General features: G+C 34.9%; 1 protein-coding gene across 8 annotated transcripts in view; it reads right to left on the reverse strand.

Annotated features, from left to right (window-relative positions):
• SYNCRIP (synaptotagmin binding cytoplasmic RNA interacting protein) overlaps positions 1-16276 on the reverse strand; it is a 33412-nt gene that overhangs the window by 6856 nt on the left and 10280 nt on the right. For all 8 annotated transcript variants that reach the window (XM_069065093.1, XM_069065092.1, XM_069065096.1 and 5 more), the window contains exons 7-10: positions 10924-11059; positions 9862-10067; positions 7198-7347; positions 6704-6825 (exon numbers count right to left, since the gene is read on the reverse strand). In XM_069065093.1, coding sequence (XP_068921194.1) covers positions 6704-6825; positions 7198-7347; positions 9862-10067; positions 10924-11059 — 614 coding nt within the window. The remainder of the gene's footprint in view (positions 1-6703; positions 6826-7197; positions 7348-9861; positions 10068-10923; positions 11060-16276) is intronic.

Raw genomic sequence — 16276 nt, forward strand, 5'->3', positions numbered from 1 at the left:
GTAAGTTTTGGATGAACAATGAGTTACCCAACTACAAGCCTTATGATAAACTCAGGACTTATCAATATCTTGGGCCTTTCAGGTATTTCCAAACTGCAGATGGACCCTCTATGTGTTGTTTCTCCAAATTAAAATGAGATCTCTTTTGAGAAAAGAGGTTGCTTCACTTTTCTATTTGTATACCCAGTGCTTAGCACAGTGTTTGGCACATCAGTTCTTTTTTGTATACCCTTAATAAAGCTGATGGGAAACATCAGAAACTTTTCAAATAACATACATGGCACAATCCCTAACACTTCTCATTAGGCTTGAAAGAGAGAAGGTCCCTATACATACCTTTAAGTAAGGTAAGTGGAAAGTAATTTAAAGTACAAGTAGATATGTACCAAGAGTTAGGATACAAGTAGATATGTACCAAGAGTTAGGAGAGTATGTCACCACAACAAACTGTTTACTTCAAGATACTTAATTCATGGTAGGCATATACAAGGCAAAGTACTGAAGCTTTGTTTTCCAGGCAATAAGTGAAATGGGTCCCATAATCTTTGTAGTACTATCAACAATTTAAATGTATAAAAACTCAGTCACCTTATCTGGTCTTGAACAACCTAGTGAAGTAAGCAATTGTAGATATTTCATCAGTTTTGTAGATGAGAAAATCGCAACTCATAATTAAATGACTTAAGTTATACAACTCTTGGTAGCAAAGATGGTCCAGGTCATCTGTTGGTCTAGTTATGCTACCTTTTATAATAAAAACCACAGGACTCTGCTGTGTGATTGATTTAACAAAACCCTTCTAATTCAGTTCCAAATAAACAGGGAAATGAGGCTAAACTGTGCCACAACAGAAAATCAGGACTTTTTTGTCTTACTTAATAAAAATATTTAAACGGGACTGGTGGAAATTTAACAGATTCTCTGGTATAGTAGAAAAAAGGAGAGTACCTGGTTTGAAACCCTAGCTATGCTATCCTTACTGCATCTGTGTCATGGGCATGTCACTTAAAATCTCTTCCTTTTCCATTTTGATCTTTCTTTTCTGGCCTTTGAGTCACTTAAAATGCCTACCCCATGCAGATTTTAGCAATAGTTCTTAAAACCTAGAAATTAGCCTGGGATATTGAGAGGATAAGTGACTAGCCCAGGATCACAAGAATCATTAAGTCACATGAACAATTAATTCCCACTCATTTCTTCCTCACTCCAAGAGACTGATTTTAAATCCACCATGCTATGCTGCACTGCCTCATTATCTAATACTTAATAAACACCACCAAATATACTAAGATAAATACTGTTTTGGTGTGAATTTGCCCTACAAGTTTCCTAACCTAAGCACCTAAATTTCATGCTACTTAAAAGGCAGCCTTCCTCCTCAAACTCTAAGGAATTCCCTGAAAGAAAAGTGTTCCTTTTTTTAAGAAAAAACACCCACTTCTTAGGCTTTGTCTGATGGTATGCCACTCACCATACTCAAAACCTTTTTGAGCTTCACTGTGTTTCCCCACTGCAAAAAGGTGATTATACTAAATATATATGGTTTCTCCCAGTTCTCAAAGTTATATGAGTCACTGGAAATCAGTAACTAACTTTTAGTGAATTACCTTCAGGAAGGTGTAAATACAACCATCATCATAAGCAAAAGAATTTCATTCTTTCCTGATTCCCTTGTCAGGAGTAATTAAAGATACACAGAAATAACTAAAACTGCTAGAAAGTCTTCCCAATTATTTGCTTAGCAATCAACCCCATGAACTTTACATCCTTAATCAATTGTTTTTAGAGCTAAATATAGAGAACTATAAGAATTAGAGTATTAAAAAATCTACTGAATGCTACTTCTCCTGTCTTCCTAGTAATTATATTATTACCTTTTCTTACTAGTAACAGAACAACCAAACTCTACTGTATTCTATAACCAAGATATAAAGTAAAAGAAACTAAGGTTAGTTTAGGATAAAAAAGTCTAAAAAAAGGCAAAATGCATTATCCCAATATAGAAAAACCATTAGTGAATGGTTTTATATCTTGTGTAGTAAGCGCTTTATCAAGGCCCAAGATAATCCTACTGTTAACTCTGACAACATAGTGCTGCTGCCTGAATTACAGGATAAGAATTCTAAGAAAGCAAAGGTGAACTGTGTGATAACTTATGCTCACAACTCTGACTTCTAGTCAATCAGTAATTATTTCCCCTTCCCCCAACTCAAAATATATTACAACTAAGTTCCTAAATCACCCACTAGAACAACAAAAAGGCCCAGAAGCCTAATGCAGTGAAATACTATTAATTTTTTTTTGGCTTGGTTGGGGGTTGGGGAGGGGGAAGAATGCTCTTGGTTTTACCTGGAGGATGGGGGTGGAGATTGTCTATAATTATTTGACATTCATTTTTTCCTGTAGGATTTAATAAGCTTTTCTTCTTTCCCCACCCTCCCACCCTTCCCCCCCAGGCTAATTCATTATATTCAGGCCTTTTATCTTTCCTTAGGAGAATCTCTCTAGCAAAAAGATTTTTTAACTATGTACCAATAATAAAATTTCACTACAACAAAATAATTTTGCCTGCTTGTGGAATTATATACTTAAATATAAATTAAACACTAAATGAGCCTTTTTTAAAAGTTACTTTCCTATCTTCATTTCCATTCCCCAATTGTTTTTCTCAATTCATTTCGATAATGTAAAGTAACCACTACTGCTTCCTTGATCCCAGTTCATATTCACTAAAGATTAGTGACTGATCTTTGTCTCTTTTTTTTCAAAGAACTACATTCAGGTATATAAAACCATTAGGAGAGTCATTAATACTGATATGAGTTACATACCAGTTTGAAAATCCCATAGTTGGAAGAAACTTGAAGAAGTAACTTTATCAGGGCAGGTAGGTGGCACAGCACCGACCCTGGAGTTAGGAGGACCTCAGTTCAATTCTGGCCTCAGACACTTAACACTTACTAGCCATGTGGCCTTGGGCAAGTCACTTAACCCCAATTGCCCTGCCTTGCCCCTCCGAAAAAGCAAAAAAAAAAAAAAAAAAAAAAGCCAAACCCATATATAGGCAAGAATATACAAAGTGGGCATCTGTGCTATGCTTAAAGACTTCCAATAACAGGGAACTTATTACCAAGGTAGCAATTCCACTCCTGAATAGAATCATACTATCTTATAATCTCAGAATCTGAAGAGATATAAAAGGCCATCTGGCCTGACCTATACCTTAATAAAAACCCGCTCTATAACACGTGTGACTACTTTTATTGTTAAGTTTCCCTTATTCAGACTTTAAACTCTAAACAGGGCCTTCTGACCTCTACTCATTGTCCTCAGGGTTTTGCCCTCTGGAGCTTAAGAAAACAAGTCTGATCTCTTTTTCGAACTCATTTAAATACTGATAACTATCATTTTTCTCACCCCACATACCAAGCTCCTTTTCTAGATGTTTAAGTTTCTTCAATTCATCTTGACAGGGCAGTTTTGAATATCTACATAGCAGACTATTTCCCTATATGAGGAGTTCTAGATGAAGGTGAAATCTTGCTGGGGTACAGAGGGGTCCCTAGAAAGTCTCAAAGGAAGGGACAATGGTTTAGATGTAAATAGGCAGAAAGAAGGGCATTATAAGCAACAGAAATATTTCTCAAGCACAAGCTGAAAAAGAGTGTTCAAGAACCATAAGAGGATTTGTTTGGCTGGAAACTAAGCTATTCAAGCTGTAGGAAATAGGACTGAAAATACAGGTCGGGATGATTGTGTAGGGCCTTGAATTCCAGGCTAAGGAACATGAAATTGATCCTTTAAAAGTTTCTAGAGGGGCGGCCAGGTGGCTCAGTGATGAACAGCACCAGCCCCAGAGTGGGATGACCTGGGATCGAATCAGGGCTCTAACACTTGCCCCACACCCAGAAATAACTGGCCATGTAACCTTGAGCAAGTTACTTAACCCCAATGGCTTTAAAAAAAAAAAAAGTTTCTAGAAAAGAGGCAGCTAGAGCCGTGGAGTCAGGAGGACCTGAGTTCAAATCCGGCCTCAGACACTTAACACAAAAACTAGCCATGTGACCTTGGGCCAAGTCGCTTAACCCCAATTGCCCTCCAAAAAAACAAAACAAAAAAAGGTTTCTAGAAAAGGACTAACATGAAAGTGATGTTTTAGGAAAATTAAGCTGGCAGACTGTATAGAACAGAAAAAACTGACAGCAAAGAAGTTTCTTCATTTTGAGGCAACTTTTAATTCAACATTTCATATCTATCATTACAAGATAATTGCCATTCTTTTACACCACCTCATCAGCCCCCAATAACTTAGGATCTCTTGTAAATTTATCATGGATCCAGGTAGATAAAGGAACTATGAAGAGTGAAAAGGAGGGTAAGAACCACCAGAAATATCAGCCAAACACTGTCCTTTCTCTCCCAAAGAGTTAAGCAGTTTAACATAAAATCATAACAACTAATACTCAGGATTGTACAATAAGTCAACCTCCATTTTACTTAACATTTGACTTACATTAATGTATATTTCTAGAAATGCTACTTCAAGTTGAACACTTTAATTAGAAATGATTTAAATTACCACCTTTCAGCTGAGTGATTTGGATTATGAACTATACCCTGTATTTCCCCACACCTCTTTCCCCAACCTTCCAACAACTGCCAAGTATTTGATTTCCAGTTACTTGTCAGATCATGAGACTTTTCAATGTTCATTAGTAGAAATTTTAAAGGGATTATAGGACAGAAAATGAATGCCTCATCCATTAACCTGATGGGAGATTCGAAAATTAACAGTCATAACTTCAGCCAACCAAGCCTACCCCATACATGCTATTAATGTGGTAAATTGGTTATAAAATTTTTAATTCTCGCTAAAAGCTTCCTGAACACATATGTATATATAAAAAGAAAAGACAATTACAAGAAATGTGATGTATTCAAGTCTCTGCAATCATTCCCATCCAAGAAAATAAAAAAACTGAAGAAACTATGTTATACTGGGTAGACATTCTAATCATGTTTAATTTTTGATCATGACCTAACCTCTTAACAGATTTCTGCTGAACACAATGAAACAAATAAACTTTACCTCAAAGAAAAATCAAGTAAATGAAATTAAAAGGCTAATAACCACTTTGGCCAAAAAAAAAAAAAAAAACCAACTCCTTTAAGATTTCTTTAGCAGGTTTAATGTACAAAATGAGGGTGAATACTTGACAAGAGTAGGTACCCAAGTCTAATACTAATCATAATAAATTTTTAAATGAAAATTCTTAATTATTTTTGAGCAAGTTCAAAATTTTAAAGTCCTAATTCCTAATTTGTATGATTATCTTTACCTAATAATTTACCTAATCTAATTGGCTACAAATATCAAGAACCTTCAGGTATACCCCTGAAATACTTCAGTTTGGAAAAAAAAATTTTTAAAGATACAAAAGCCTAAACACCACGTCCTGGTCCTTTAAGACATTACATATGGTTAAGCTGGACAACTGCTTAAGTTATGTTCTAACACACACGATAGTACTAACATTATATATAGTACAAAACAGAGTATGTATTACTTCCCCTACTTAACGTAATTGTTATTCCCATTTTAAACATTTCTAGGTATTACACAAAGTCTTAGCCTAAAATTTGAGCTAGTATAGCACTATATATACTATGACAACAAACCTTAAATATTTGCAGAACTGCAGAGACATAGCTGGATAAAAGTATTATTCTTACTTGATTATGCATAGATGTTATACTTAATAGTTGAAAAACAGCTATGAATTTAATTTCACGGACTGAGTATGGTATTGCAAAAAATGTGCTAGATTTGAAGTCAGAGGGAAATGTGTTCAAATACTGCCTCTTTGATAAATGCTTCAAACGGCAAGTCACTTAACCTCTTTAAGTTCCAGTTTACTCATCTATAAAATAAAGCTTTTTACTTTCATCAAAGATCAAATGAGAAAATAAAGTGCTTTGCAAATACTAAAACAGTATAAATGTCAGTTATTCATTTAAAAGAATTTTCACTTTATTAATAAACTATAATGAGCTAATCAATAAGGATATAAATACAAAGAATGAAAAAATTCTCTTCAGTATAACTAAAGATTGTAAGCTCCTCCACAGAAAGGACTTGTCTTTTGACTATTTCTATCCCTAGCACTTAGCACAGCGCCTGGCACATAGCAGATGCTTAATAAATGATTACTGATTCATTGGGGGGAAAAAAAGCCTAGGTTGAGTTATATGTAAAAATACTTATTTAAAACTATGTACTAGTAGCAAGCAATTTTTCAGTAAAGAGTTCTGGTGGCCCTTAATCTCCATGGCACTCAAAAGCTTTTGCCCTCTAACTATAATTCTTTTAAAATGCCTATACTATTGATAATTGGTAAGTGCTAAGGAATACATGAGACAAACATCTGGAAATTGAATCTTATATTCTACGTAAATTCACATTTGCAAAGAGATTAAAATTAAGTTTGTCTTTATTTGAAAGAAAGATGTGACTAACTCCTACTAACTCTTAAAATGATTGTTGGGCTTGCTGCAACTATGTTCACATAATGTAAGCTTCATTAGAAAGAGAAATTTTTAAAGTATACATCATACAATAAAAAATGCAAAGCTGTTAGGACAATAAAATTTGCTGAAAACTTTTCAATCATACCTAACAAAATTCATATATATTTATACTTACATTTGATTTTTAGCTGCTTGCCTCTGAGCCTTTCGTTCTTTCCTTTTTTGATCTGGTGGCTTAGCAAAAACAATTTCAATATTTTCTCCTTCTAAGTCTTTGCCATTCATTTCTTCCATTGCCTAAAAATATGAGGTGTTAGATCAATGGTAAGTAATTTTCAATTCAACAGAGTTTATTACAGAACTTTAGAGGTCCTGGCAATCCTTTGGAGATAGTCTAAAACAAGAATTCTTTACGTGGGATCAGCAAATCTGGTTCTGTATAAAGCCAAAGAATTTTTTTTTAAATTTACAATCAAGTAACTGGCCATCTAGGCCCAGTTCTAGTCTAATAATCTCAGTCAAGGTATTTCACCTCTCTTAAGTTTTTAGTTTCATCAGCAATCTCCAAGGTCTCTAAATTTAGGTTAGGTAATTCATAATCTTAAATGTCTTTGTTTAATTACTCAAGATTATTTAGTTATTCACTATCAATTCCTACTTGTTTATTACCTTTACAGCACCATCTCTCTCATCAAAATGAATGAATGCATAATCCTTTAGTTTCTTCACTCGTTCCAGTTTCCCAAACTGACTAAAGGCTTTTTCTAAAATCTCTTCTGTTACAGTATTGGCAAGGTTGCGTACAAATAGAACCTTCACCTGAAATTAGAAAAAAATAAAGAGATTTTCAAAGTGCTATATTTCCAAAATTTTTGAAGTATAAAATGTTTCTATCATGTATTCCCTATGAGAATGAAGTTATATTCTGAATAACTAACACTCCAACTCTGTTAAACCAATAAAAATAAGGTGTACAGGTTAATATTATTAAAAAGTTTCTAGAAAAAGCATTGGCATTTTTCTCACCTCAGAAAGTATACTAGGATCTTTTGGTATGGCCTTATAATATAACTACAAAAATTCTCAGAAGCATTTTTGTGGTAGAAAATGAGTGACCACTGAATAGCTGAGCCATTGTTTTATATTAATTCAATGGAATGTTACTGGATCATAACACATTTATGGATCATGTTGCTTTGGTAGTTTAACTGTTAGTGATTACCAGAGAAATTAAACTCACTTAATAGGTTTCTAAAGTTCCCTAGCCCTTTGTATACAAAGAAACTTGAGATCTCTTGTACAATCAGATGCAGAGAGAAGAGAATCAAAACAATTTACACAGGATAATCTAAAAGGAAAACACCAATGAAAGCCATCCCAAATTTTACCAATGCACTGGCTGATCATACCTGCAATATTCTGACAATGAAGGATATCACCTTTCCCCTCAATAGAGAGGTAATAGACTATAGGTGCATAATGAGATATATACACTGTCAGACATGTTCAATTGCTTTTATTATACCGTTAAAATAAGCCATTCTTATTTAGTAAGGCATCACTGGGAAATGTTATTGCTATAAAAGATATCATTACAACTTTTTAGTAATATTCAATGAAAAGGTCAAAATGAAGTTATGAAATGTTGACTTCAAGATTGATTTCATCACCAAAATTAAGGTTAAAAGTATGAGCATACTGATCAATGGAAACCATTCACAACATATGAGAAATTTTCCATGGAAAAATTCTGATTAGTTGAATAAGCCATTATTGAAACAGTTAAATTATCTCCTAATCTTTAACTTCTTTAACTGACTACCAACACAATGAAGAAAACGAAGACTAGTAGACTAGTAAAACTGCAAGGGGATAATGAGAAAAGCAATGGTTCTCTCAAGTTGGAGAATCTAGGTACAGATCCAGTCTGTGAAACTTCCTATGGGTGTAAACTTGGGCAAAATGCACAACTTTCCTGGGCCTGTTTTCTCAACTGTAAAATGAAGGGATTAATCTAGATGATCCTTGAATTCTCTTCCTTTGATAACCAATATATGTTTATCTATACTATAAATGTAAAATATCTTAAGATTCACAATCCCACTCCAAAAGAGAGCTATCAAATGCTATCACATTCCTAGCAACATGCCTCTGATTCATCAGAACTTAGGTCAAGGGTAGACTATACATAAGTCCACCACATTTAATAAAGGAAATTTCTCGGATGACCAAACTTAAAATTGAACTACTAGCATTAATGTTGACTCTTGAGAGGTGTTTGCTCTTATAGCAAGCCTCAACCAATTTCTGAAGCAGTATAACTAATAATAGCTAAATCTTGTTCAACTGCCACAGCTCAGCTGGGGCCAGAACAAGCACTCACTATTTTTAGGCATGGGACTTTAATCTAACAAACAATTGAGTTTGGTGCCATCATCACACACATGCCAAGATTCAGCCGCTCCTGCTGCTAGCACAATTTCACACTGCAAGATCCTTTACCATATGGGCTAAATGTACATCAAAAATTCCTAAGACTTCAAACCTTTCATTTATATTATATTTGTGGTCCCATTACCAGTATGTGCTCATACTATAACTTTTTCTTAGTAATCATTTTCCTATAATATAGAAATCCAGATTTAGGAAAATTCTTTATAATAAAAGAATTCCTCCATTTCCCTGTAAAAAAACAAATTTTGGGGAAAGAAATTTTGCGGTCTACAATTAATTATATAATACTTTGTGTATACTTTATACTTGTATGAGCTGACTTGGCAAAAACATAAGTTCAGTTAGTACCTTTCAGTTAAAAAAAAAGTCTTCCCCTGGCTCTCAGAAGTCAAACCCACCCCCGACTGCCAAAAAAAGTGTTTTGCACAAAGAATTTTATCAAGATTCCAACTTGCTTTTTTTATCCTTTGATAAATGTGAAATGTGTAAAATAATAATAGAGAGCCTTTATAGCACTTACAGTTTCCAAGAATGGTTTACAAATATCTCATCCTCCCAACAACCCTGGAAAATAAGTGCTATTATTAGCCCCTTTTTACAGATGAGGAAACTGAGATAGAGGGTGTACTGACTATCTTCATAGAGAACAATTAAGTGTCTAACGTAGAATCCTCAGTTCTTCCTTATCCCAGGGTTCAGTATTCTATCCAATGTACCATCTAGCTGCCAAAGATCCTCCAAATTCTATTAGAATTGTTCCAATCATTACATCAGTTCTTTTTATAAGACAAGCTTCCCATTTGAATAAAATTTCTTTAAAAATGATATTTTGTATTTTAAACCACTACTGAACATAGTCAATATTTTCTCAATCATTACCTTTGCCATGACTTCAGGATCTGGATCTTCTATAGGGTCAGCCCATTCGACTGTACCCACATTTCCCCAGACTTTCACTTTGCCACTCATTAACCTACGCCTGGCCTGAGCAGCAGTTTTGTGATCTTCATACTCAAGGAAACAAAAACCTCTGTTCTTTTTCTTATCATCCGGTTGGTGGTACAAAATGACATCTGTAAGGCCCTCTGAAATTAAACAACCACCCTGTTTAACAAACTGAACAAATAAAATGAAAAGAACTAAAAGACTTTTACCTAGGATGTAATTAAATATCAAAACAAAAAAAAATTTGGTAACTTGTTTTAGTCTAGTCTTACATTAAGATTTTAAAAAATGAACAGAATCGTTGGAGCACGATTCCAGTGAATTTACCTAAACAAATTGAGAATTCTCCCCAAAACACAAATCATAAAGAAAAATAAACTGAAATGCAATGGTGTTTTTGTTAGGCATGTTGTTGAGTTCAATTAGGATTACTGTTTATTTACACAACTGTCTTAAGACAACAATTGGCAATATAAGAGAAACACAAATAGACCACAATTAAAACATTAAAAACAGACAAAAGAAATTATTTTCCTAGTCCAAGCCAAAGATAGACTAGTTTCAAAGTAAATTTAGGACTGTTTAATTGGGCAGTTGCTATAATAGAATTTGCCATGTATTTCCAATTATTAATAAGTTATTAGAATTAGACAGACTTGACAGCTGTTTCTTTGAAAACTCTTTCTCCAACTGATAATGCACAATGTAAAAACCAAATTTAAGTTACTCGGATATGACAAAAATTCAAAGATAGACTGCCATCTAGTAATTCTGATTTAAAGGAATTAGTTTTTGGTCATCCCACAATCTCTGAGGTTCTCTTGTTTTAAAGTTGGACTCTTATTTTAAGTAATACTTATAGTTAATAAAAAACAGAATTGAACACATTAGAATAAGTGTAGTTAATTTTTACAAATGCCTAAAAACAAAATTTATCCCCACTCAAAAAAACAACTTCCAATAATACAACAGGTTCACTCTCTATGTTCAACTTACCTGTTACTTTGCTAAATTCTTCAAGAATCTGCTCCTTTGTTTTACTCTTGGGAATAGACCCAACAAAAAGTCTATTATTTGCAACTGAGATGCAAACGCCAATGTGTTTTCCAGAGCGAATTTCATGATTATTATACTGGAAGCAAATAAATTTTTTATATTAACTCAAGAGTTACTTATCTCTAGATCATTTATCTAACACTAAATCTTTATCACAAGTTCTATATAATTCATCAGATTTTCTATCTAACAGTCTCATGAACTAAAATATGCAAATAAAGTAATAAATGCCCTATGCATATGGAACTATGTAAAAGTTACAAATGGGACTCTGGCCTCAAGCTTGTAATAAAATAGCTATGAAATTTTTACATACCTATAGAAGATACACAAAGCAATTCACAAATTATATGAATTCATTATGGGAAGTAGTGTAAATTGTCTTGTAAAACTAATACATTACGTACAAAATTTGCCTAGAACAGTCCATTTTCAATGTATAAAAGTGGATTTAGCAACCACCACATCTCTATGCTCCCCACCAACTCCTGCTACTAGATCTAACCAGTTTACTAGTTTATGTTATTGAGCACGGTTCCTTCCTAAGGCAGTAAAACAGCAAAGGGGGGGGGGGGGAGAGAGAGAAGGATGAGATAAATTACTTCTGTCAACCTGTACCCCAAAAAAGATGCAGCAGACTAATTAATTCTAACCCCTTCTTTCTCCCTGTACTTCAAAATGTCATGGCTAACAAATATATTTCCCACCCTCAAACAGAATTTCATACTTTCCTCAATTTTACAAAGGCAGTGGTAAAAAAGTGACGGGGTGGAGGGGAGGGAAGGCAGCTGTAATATAATGCTCAATCTATACCAGGCAACTCAAAATATACAGTTCAAGCTCCACAGCCTAGAGACACAGAAAAGACAGACTAAAGGTCACTGTTGTTGTCAAGCCATTTCAGTTGTCAGACTATTCATGACTCCATTTTGTGGTTTTCTTGGCAAAGAATTTAATGTGGTATGCCATTTCCTTCTCCAGTTCGTTTTACAGATGAGGAAACTGTGGTAAATAGGACCAAGTGACTTGTCCAGGGTCCCACAGCTAATAGTATCTGAGGTGAAATTTGAACTCAGAAAAACATGTCTTCCATGGGGCAGCTAGGTGGCGCAGTAAATAGAGTACCAGCCCTGGAGTCAGAAGGACCTCAGTTCAAATTTGCCCTCAGACTTAAGACTTAACCTCAATTGCCCTGCCCTCCCCTGTCCAAAAAGCCAAAAAAAAAAAAAAAAGGGGGGGGGGGGGAGTTCTTCCTGACTCTACCCATGGTGCTCTATTATACCCCTAAATAGGAAGCAATTTCTATGCTATAGAAGTATTCTATACTGTATTGGTAACACCTACAAACTAAGGGTCCATTATAGAATGGAAGGGAGAAATCTTATAGATTACTTATCTAGATGTGGAAGAACCAGGGCAAAATATCCTCTTTGTATCAGCAGCAATACTAATAATCATTTTGCATACTGGTTCCTCACTACAGAAAGCTCTTCCCGAAATACTATTACCTATGTTCAGGTAAATATAAAGAAATTAAGGACCAACAGATCTATGTTTCTTTGCTTCAAACTAATTAAAGCAGCTTATTGATGTAATGCTAATAAAAACTCTGATGCTAATAAAATGTCTGTACTACTTCATATTTATAGGCTTCTTTTGCTCAGATTTTACATCCATTTCTAATTTTTAAGCATAAATTCAAGACCTATGCAATGCTTGAAAAAGCAACTTGCCCTAACTTGGCATAGTTGACTCTCTATATACCTCTCCAAGTCTATTTTTCATATGTAGTCATGTAAGACCTGTGTTCTCATTACACCTATGAAAAGCCAACTTCACTAACAAGTTTCTAGGGTTTTCTTTATGTACTAGACTTGCATATTGCTGAAGAATGTGACATGACTTAAGATCCCTATCAGCCCTATAATTTCATAGCAAATAAAGCAAAGATAGTAAAATTCTACATAAATAGTATTTAGGTCATGGGCTTATAAAATTCTAGAGCTGACAGGAACTAGAGATCATGGTCACTTATTCCAAACTTCTCATTTCAGTGAGAAAACTGTTGTCAAAAGAAACTTGCTCAAAGTCACAAAGGCCAAGGCCAAGACAAATTTGGATCTCCTGACTCTCATTTAGTGATTTTAATACCATTATCACAAAAGAGTATGATTAAACCTATGTGGGATCAATAAGGCTCTGCAATGAAAATATTGTAGAGGGAGCATTATGCAGGACACATTAGGGCTTCATATCAATAAAATCATAATCCAATCATCCAAGTTTTTGGACTTAAGAAAAATTTCAACAAATTTTATATCTGCAAGTGATGCATAGTGCTAACCCCCCCATTTACTTTCTCAGCCTTCTGCTAAAATGCACATGAACACCCAGAAACTATGGATAATCCACAAACAGCAAAGTTTATACTCTAACATACACAAGACAGATAAGTACCAAACTTAAAACAAGGTTTTAGGTGGCATATTCAAAATATACAAACGCAATAAAGGGAAAGTGTATTTGTTGAACCTTATTTTCTCGTCTACTATAGAAAACATACATTTTATCCATCCTTTATCTGTAAGCAATCGGGTGAGGCTATTCCAAATATGATAATCATAAAAGTTAGGGAATTAGAGTAAGTGTAGCATACAGCAACAAGAACAATACTAATTACTGGTTTAGAATCTATCCTCTGCCTACCTATACAGAATAAACTGGTGCAAAACTTTGAAAAAATGTTAAAATTGGATATGATGACAGTTAAGGATCTGCTGCAGAGCCTGAACTTCATTATTAACTAAACATGTAAAAAGTACCCTTCGGTGGGCGGCTAGGTGGAGCAGTGAGTAAAGTGCCGGCCCAGAGTCAGGAGGACCGGAGTTCGGTTCAGGCCTCAGACACTTAACACCCACACAAAAAAACTAGCTGTGTAACCTTGGGCAAGTTAACCCCAATTGCCCTCCAAAAAGCAAAAAAAAAAAAAAAAATATATATATATAAAAAAGTACCCTTCAAAGCACAGAACTAAGGCTGCCACCTCCAAGGCCTTAGCCTGTACCTCTCCATTCCCCTCCTAATATGATCAAAGACAAAAATAGACAAAACCTCACTTTGGGTATAGCTGCTACTATAGCTAACCTTTTTCTTCCTAGTTATAGCTCTGCTCCCCCAAATGTCACCTAGCATCGAAATGTTTTTTGCTTCTTTATTCCTCATATCCACTACATCAACTCCAACATATTCTTTTGTACTATCTTTCAACCTTCTCCATTTTCAGAACCACTATCACCATCATCTTCTGGATCCTTTCTCTTACAATGCCTCCTAAATGCAATTATTGGCCTACAGTCTCTTCCCACTCAATTACTAAAACGGTCAAAATACACTTCATAAAAATATATATTTGCATTACATTTATGCCTCATAAGATATTTTCCAAAACTCCCTATTATCCAGAGTTCAAACTTTTCAGTTTGAAATTCAAGGTTCTCCAAAATAAATGACAGGTTAAAAATCACACTGCTAAAATGAAACAGTCCCTAACCATTGTAGTTTCATGTATTTCTGTTCTTTTTGCTCCTTCAGCAAACTTAACAAAATTCATGGTGCATGTTGTAGTTGTTGCAAAAAAAATATATGTGATGAATTAGCACACAGCAATGAGAGGAATAAAATTAGGAGAGGATCCTAGTTATCAGAAATATTTCAGGGCCAGCTAGGTGGCGCAGTGAATAGAGCACTGGCCCTGGAGTCAGGAGAACCTGAGTTCAAATGCAGTCTCAGACACTTGACTAGCTGCATGACCTTGGGCAAGTCCCTTAACCCCAATTGCCCTGCCTTCCCCCCTGCAAAAAAAAAAACAAAAATATTCCAAATGATTTACAAGAATTTTTAGATCCACTGTAACAGAGAGGTGAGTGCTACTAATTACTATAAAAGAGGGTTTGACTAGGGGCCTCTGATATTCCTCCAGCTCTAGATTTGTGATCTTAACATGGTGTCACACAGAGCATAAAGAGCACCGGCTCTTTATGTCAGAGGATCTGGGTTCAAATTATTCCTGCCAACTCTGTGACCGTAGATAAGTGTTAAAACTTAATTGGACCTCAGTGGACTTCAATTTATTCATCTGTAAAATAGATGGATTTGAACTAGATTGGCCTCTGAGGATATTCTTTCAATTCCTGTTCTATGACTATAGTCCTTCACTAAGCATACTTCTTTTTTTTTTTGCCTTTTGGAGGGCAATTGGGGTTAAGTGACTTGCCCAAAGTCACCCGTCTTGTAAGTGTGTTAGGCTGGATTTGAACTTAGGTCCTCCTGACTCCAGGGCCAGTGCTCTATTCACTGTACCACCTAGCCATCCCCACTAAGTATACTTTCTTGCACTAATGGTTACTTTTTCCTGTGTAGGCATCTTTCCTCTTTAACTAAGAAGGAAATAAGTTAAGAAACAGTCATCAGGAGATATGGATTTCAACCTCACTTCAGATACTTACTGGATACATAACCATGGTCAAGTCATTTAACTTCAGAGTCTACAAATTTCACATATTGTGAAGCAGTATTTTTTTTTTATATTAACAAGTTGTATAAATGAATGTTAGGGGGTTAGGTGACACAGTGAATAGAGCACTGGCCCTGGAGTCAGGAGGACTCAAGTTCAAATCTGACCTGAGACACTTGACAAACTTACTAGCCATGTGACTTTGGGCAAGTTACTTAACCCCAACTGCCCTCCAAAAAAGCAAAAAAATAAAATAAAATAAATGAATGAGTTTCAACTAGATAAAATTCCCTGTGAATAGGAACCAAGTTGGGTCTTTTACATCTTCATGTTCTGGACTTTGTCTTTGCATGTAGAAGGCACTCAATAAATACAAACTCATTGAATGGTATAACCTATTCTTCAACTTTTTAGGTCAAGTTACATTATCAACAATATCTATTTACTTTTTATTACGGAATTTTACGTTAAATACAGCTTAAGATGTTGGGACATTGGCCAGGCCTTAAGGATCTCCTTGTTGAAATCACTGTAGGATTTAATCCATATCATTCTTTGTCCACAAGTTGTTTGTGTGAGACTTTCCTCTCTTCAATGTCTATTTAATGAAATATTCCCTCTGTGGAGTTATAACCAAGGTGACCAGAATAATTTCTCTCCTATAAGCTCCTATCCTACAGCACTTGTCCATCATTTCAGTTAAATGAATCCTGCCTGATGATACCTCTTACACTGACACTACTGTAGTAAACTATTATCAAGCTTTCATGTTTACAACTT

Source organism: Petaurus breviceps, unplaced genomic scaffold, assembly GCF_028583685.1.
Source record: "Petaurus breviceps papuanus isolate PSGF00001 unplaced genomic scaffold, PetGlider_PUasm1.0 90667, whole genome shotgun sequence".
NCBI classification, from domain to species: Eukaryota; Metazoa; Chordata; class Mammalia; order Diprotodontia; family Petauridae; genus Petaurus; species Petaurus breviceps.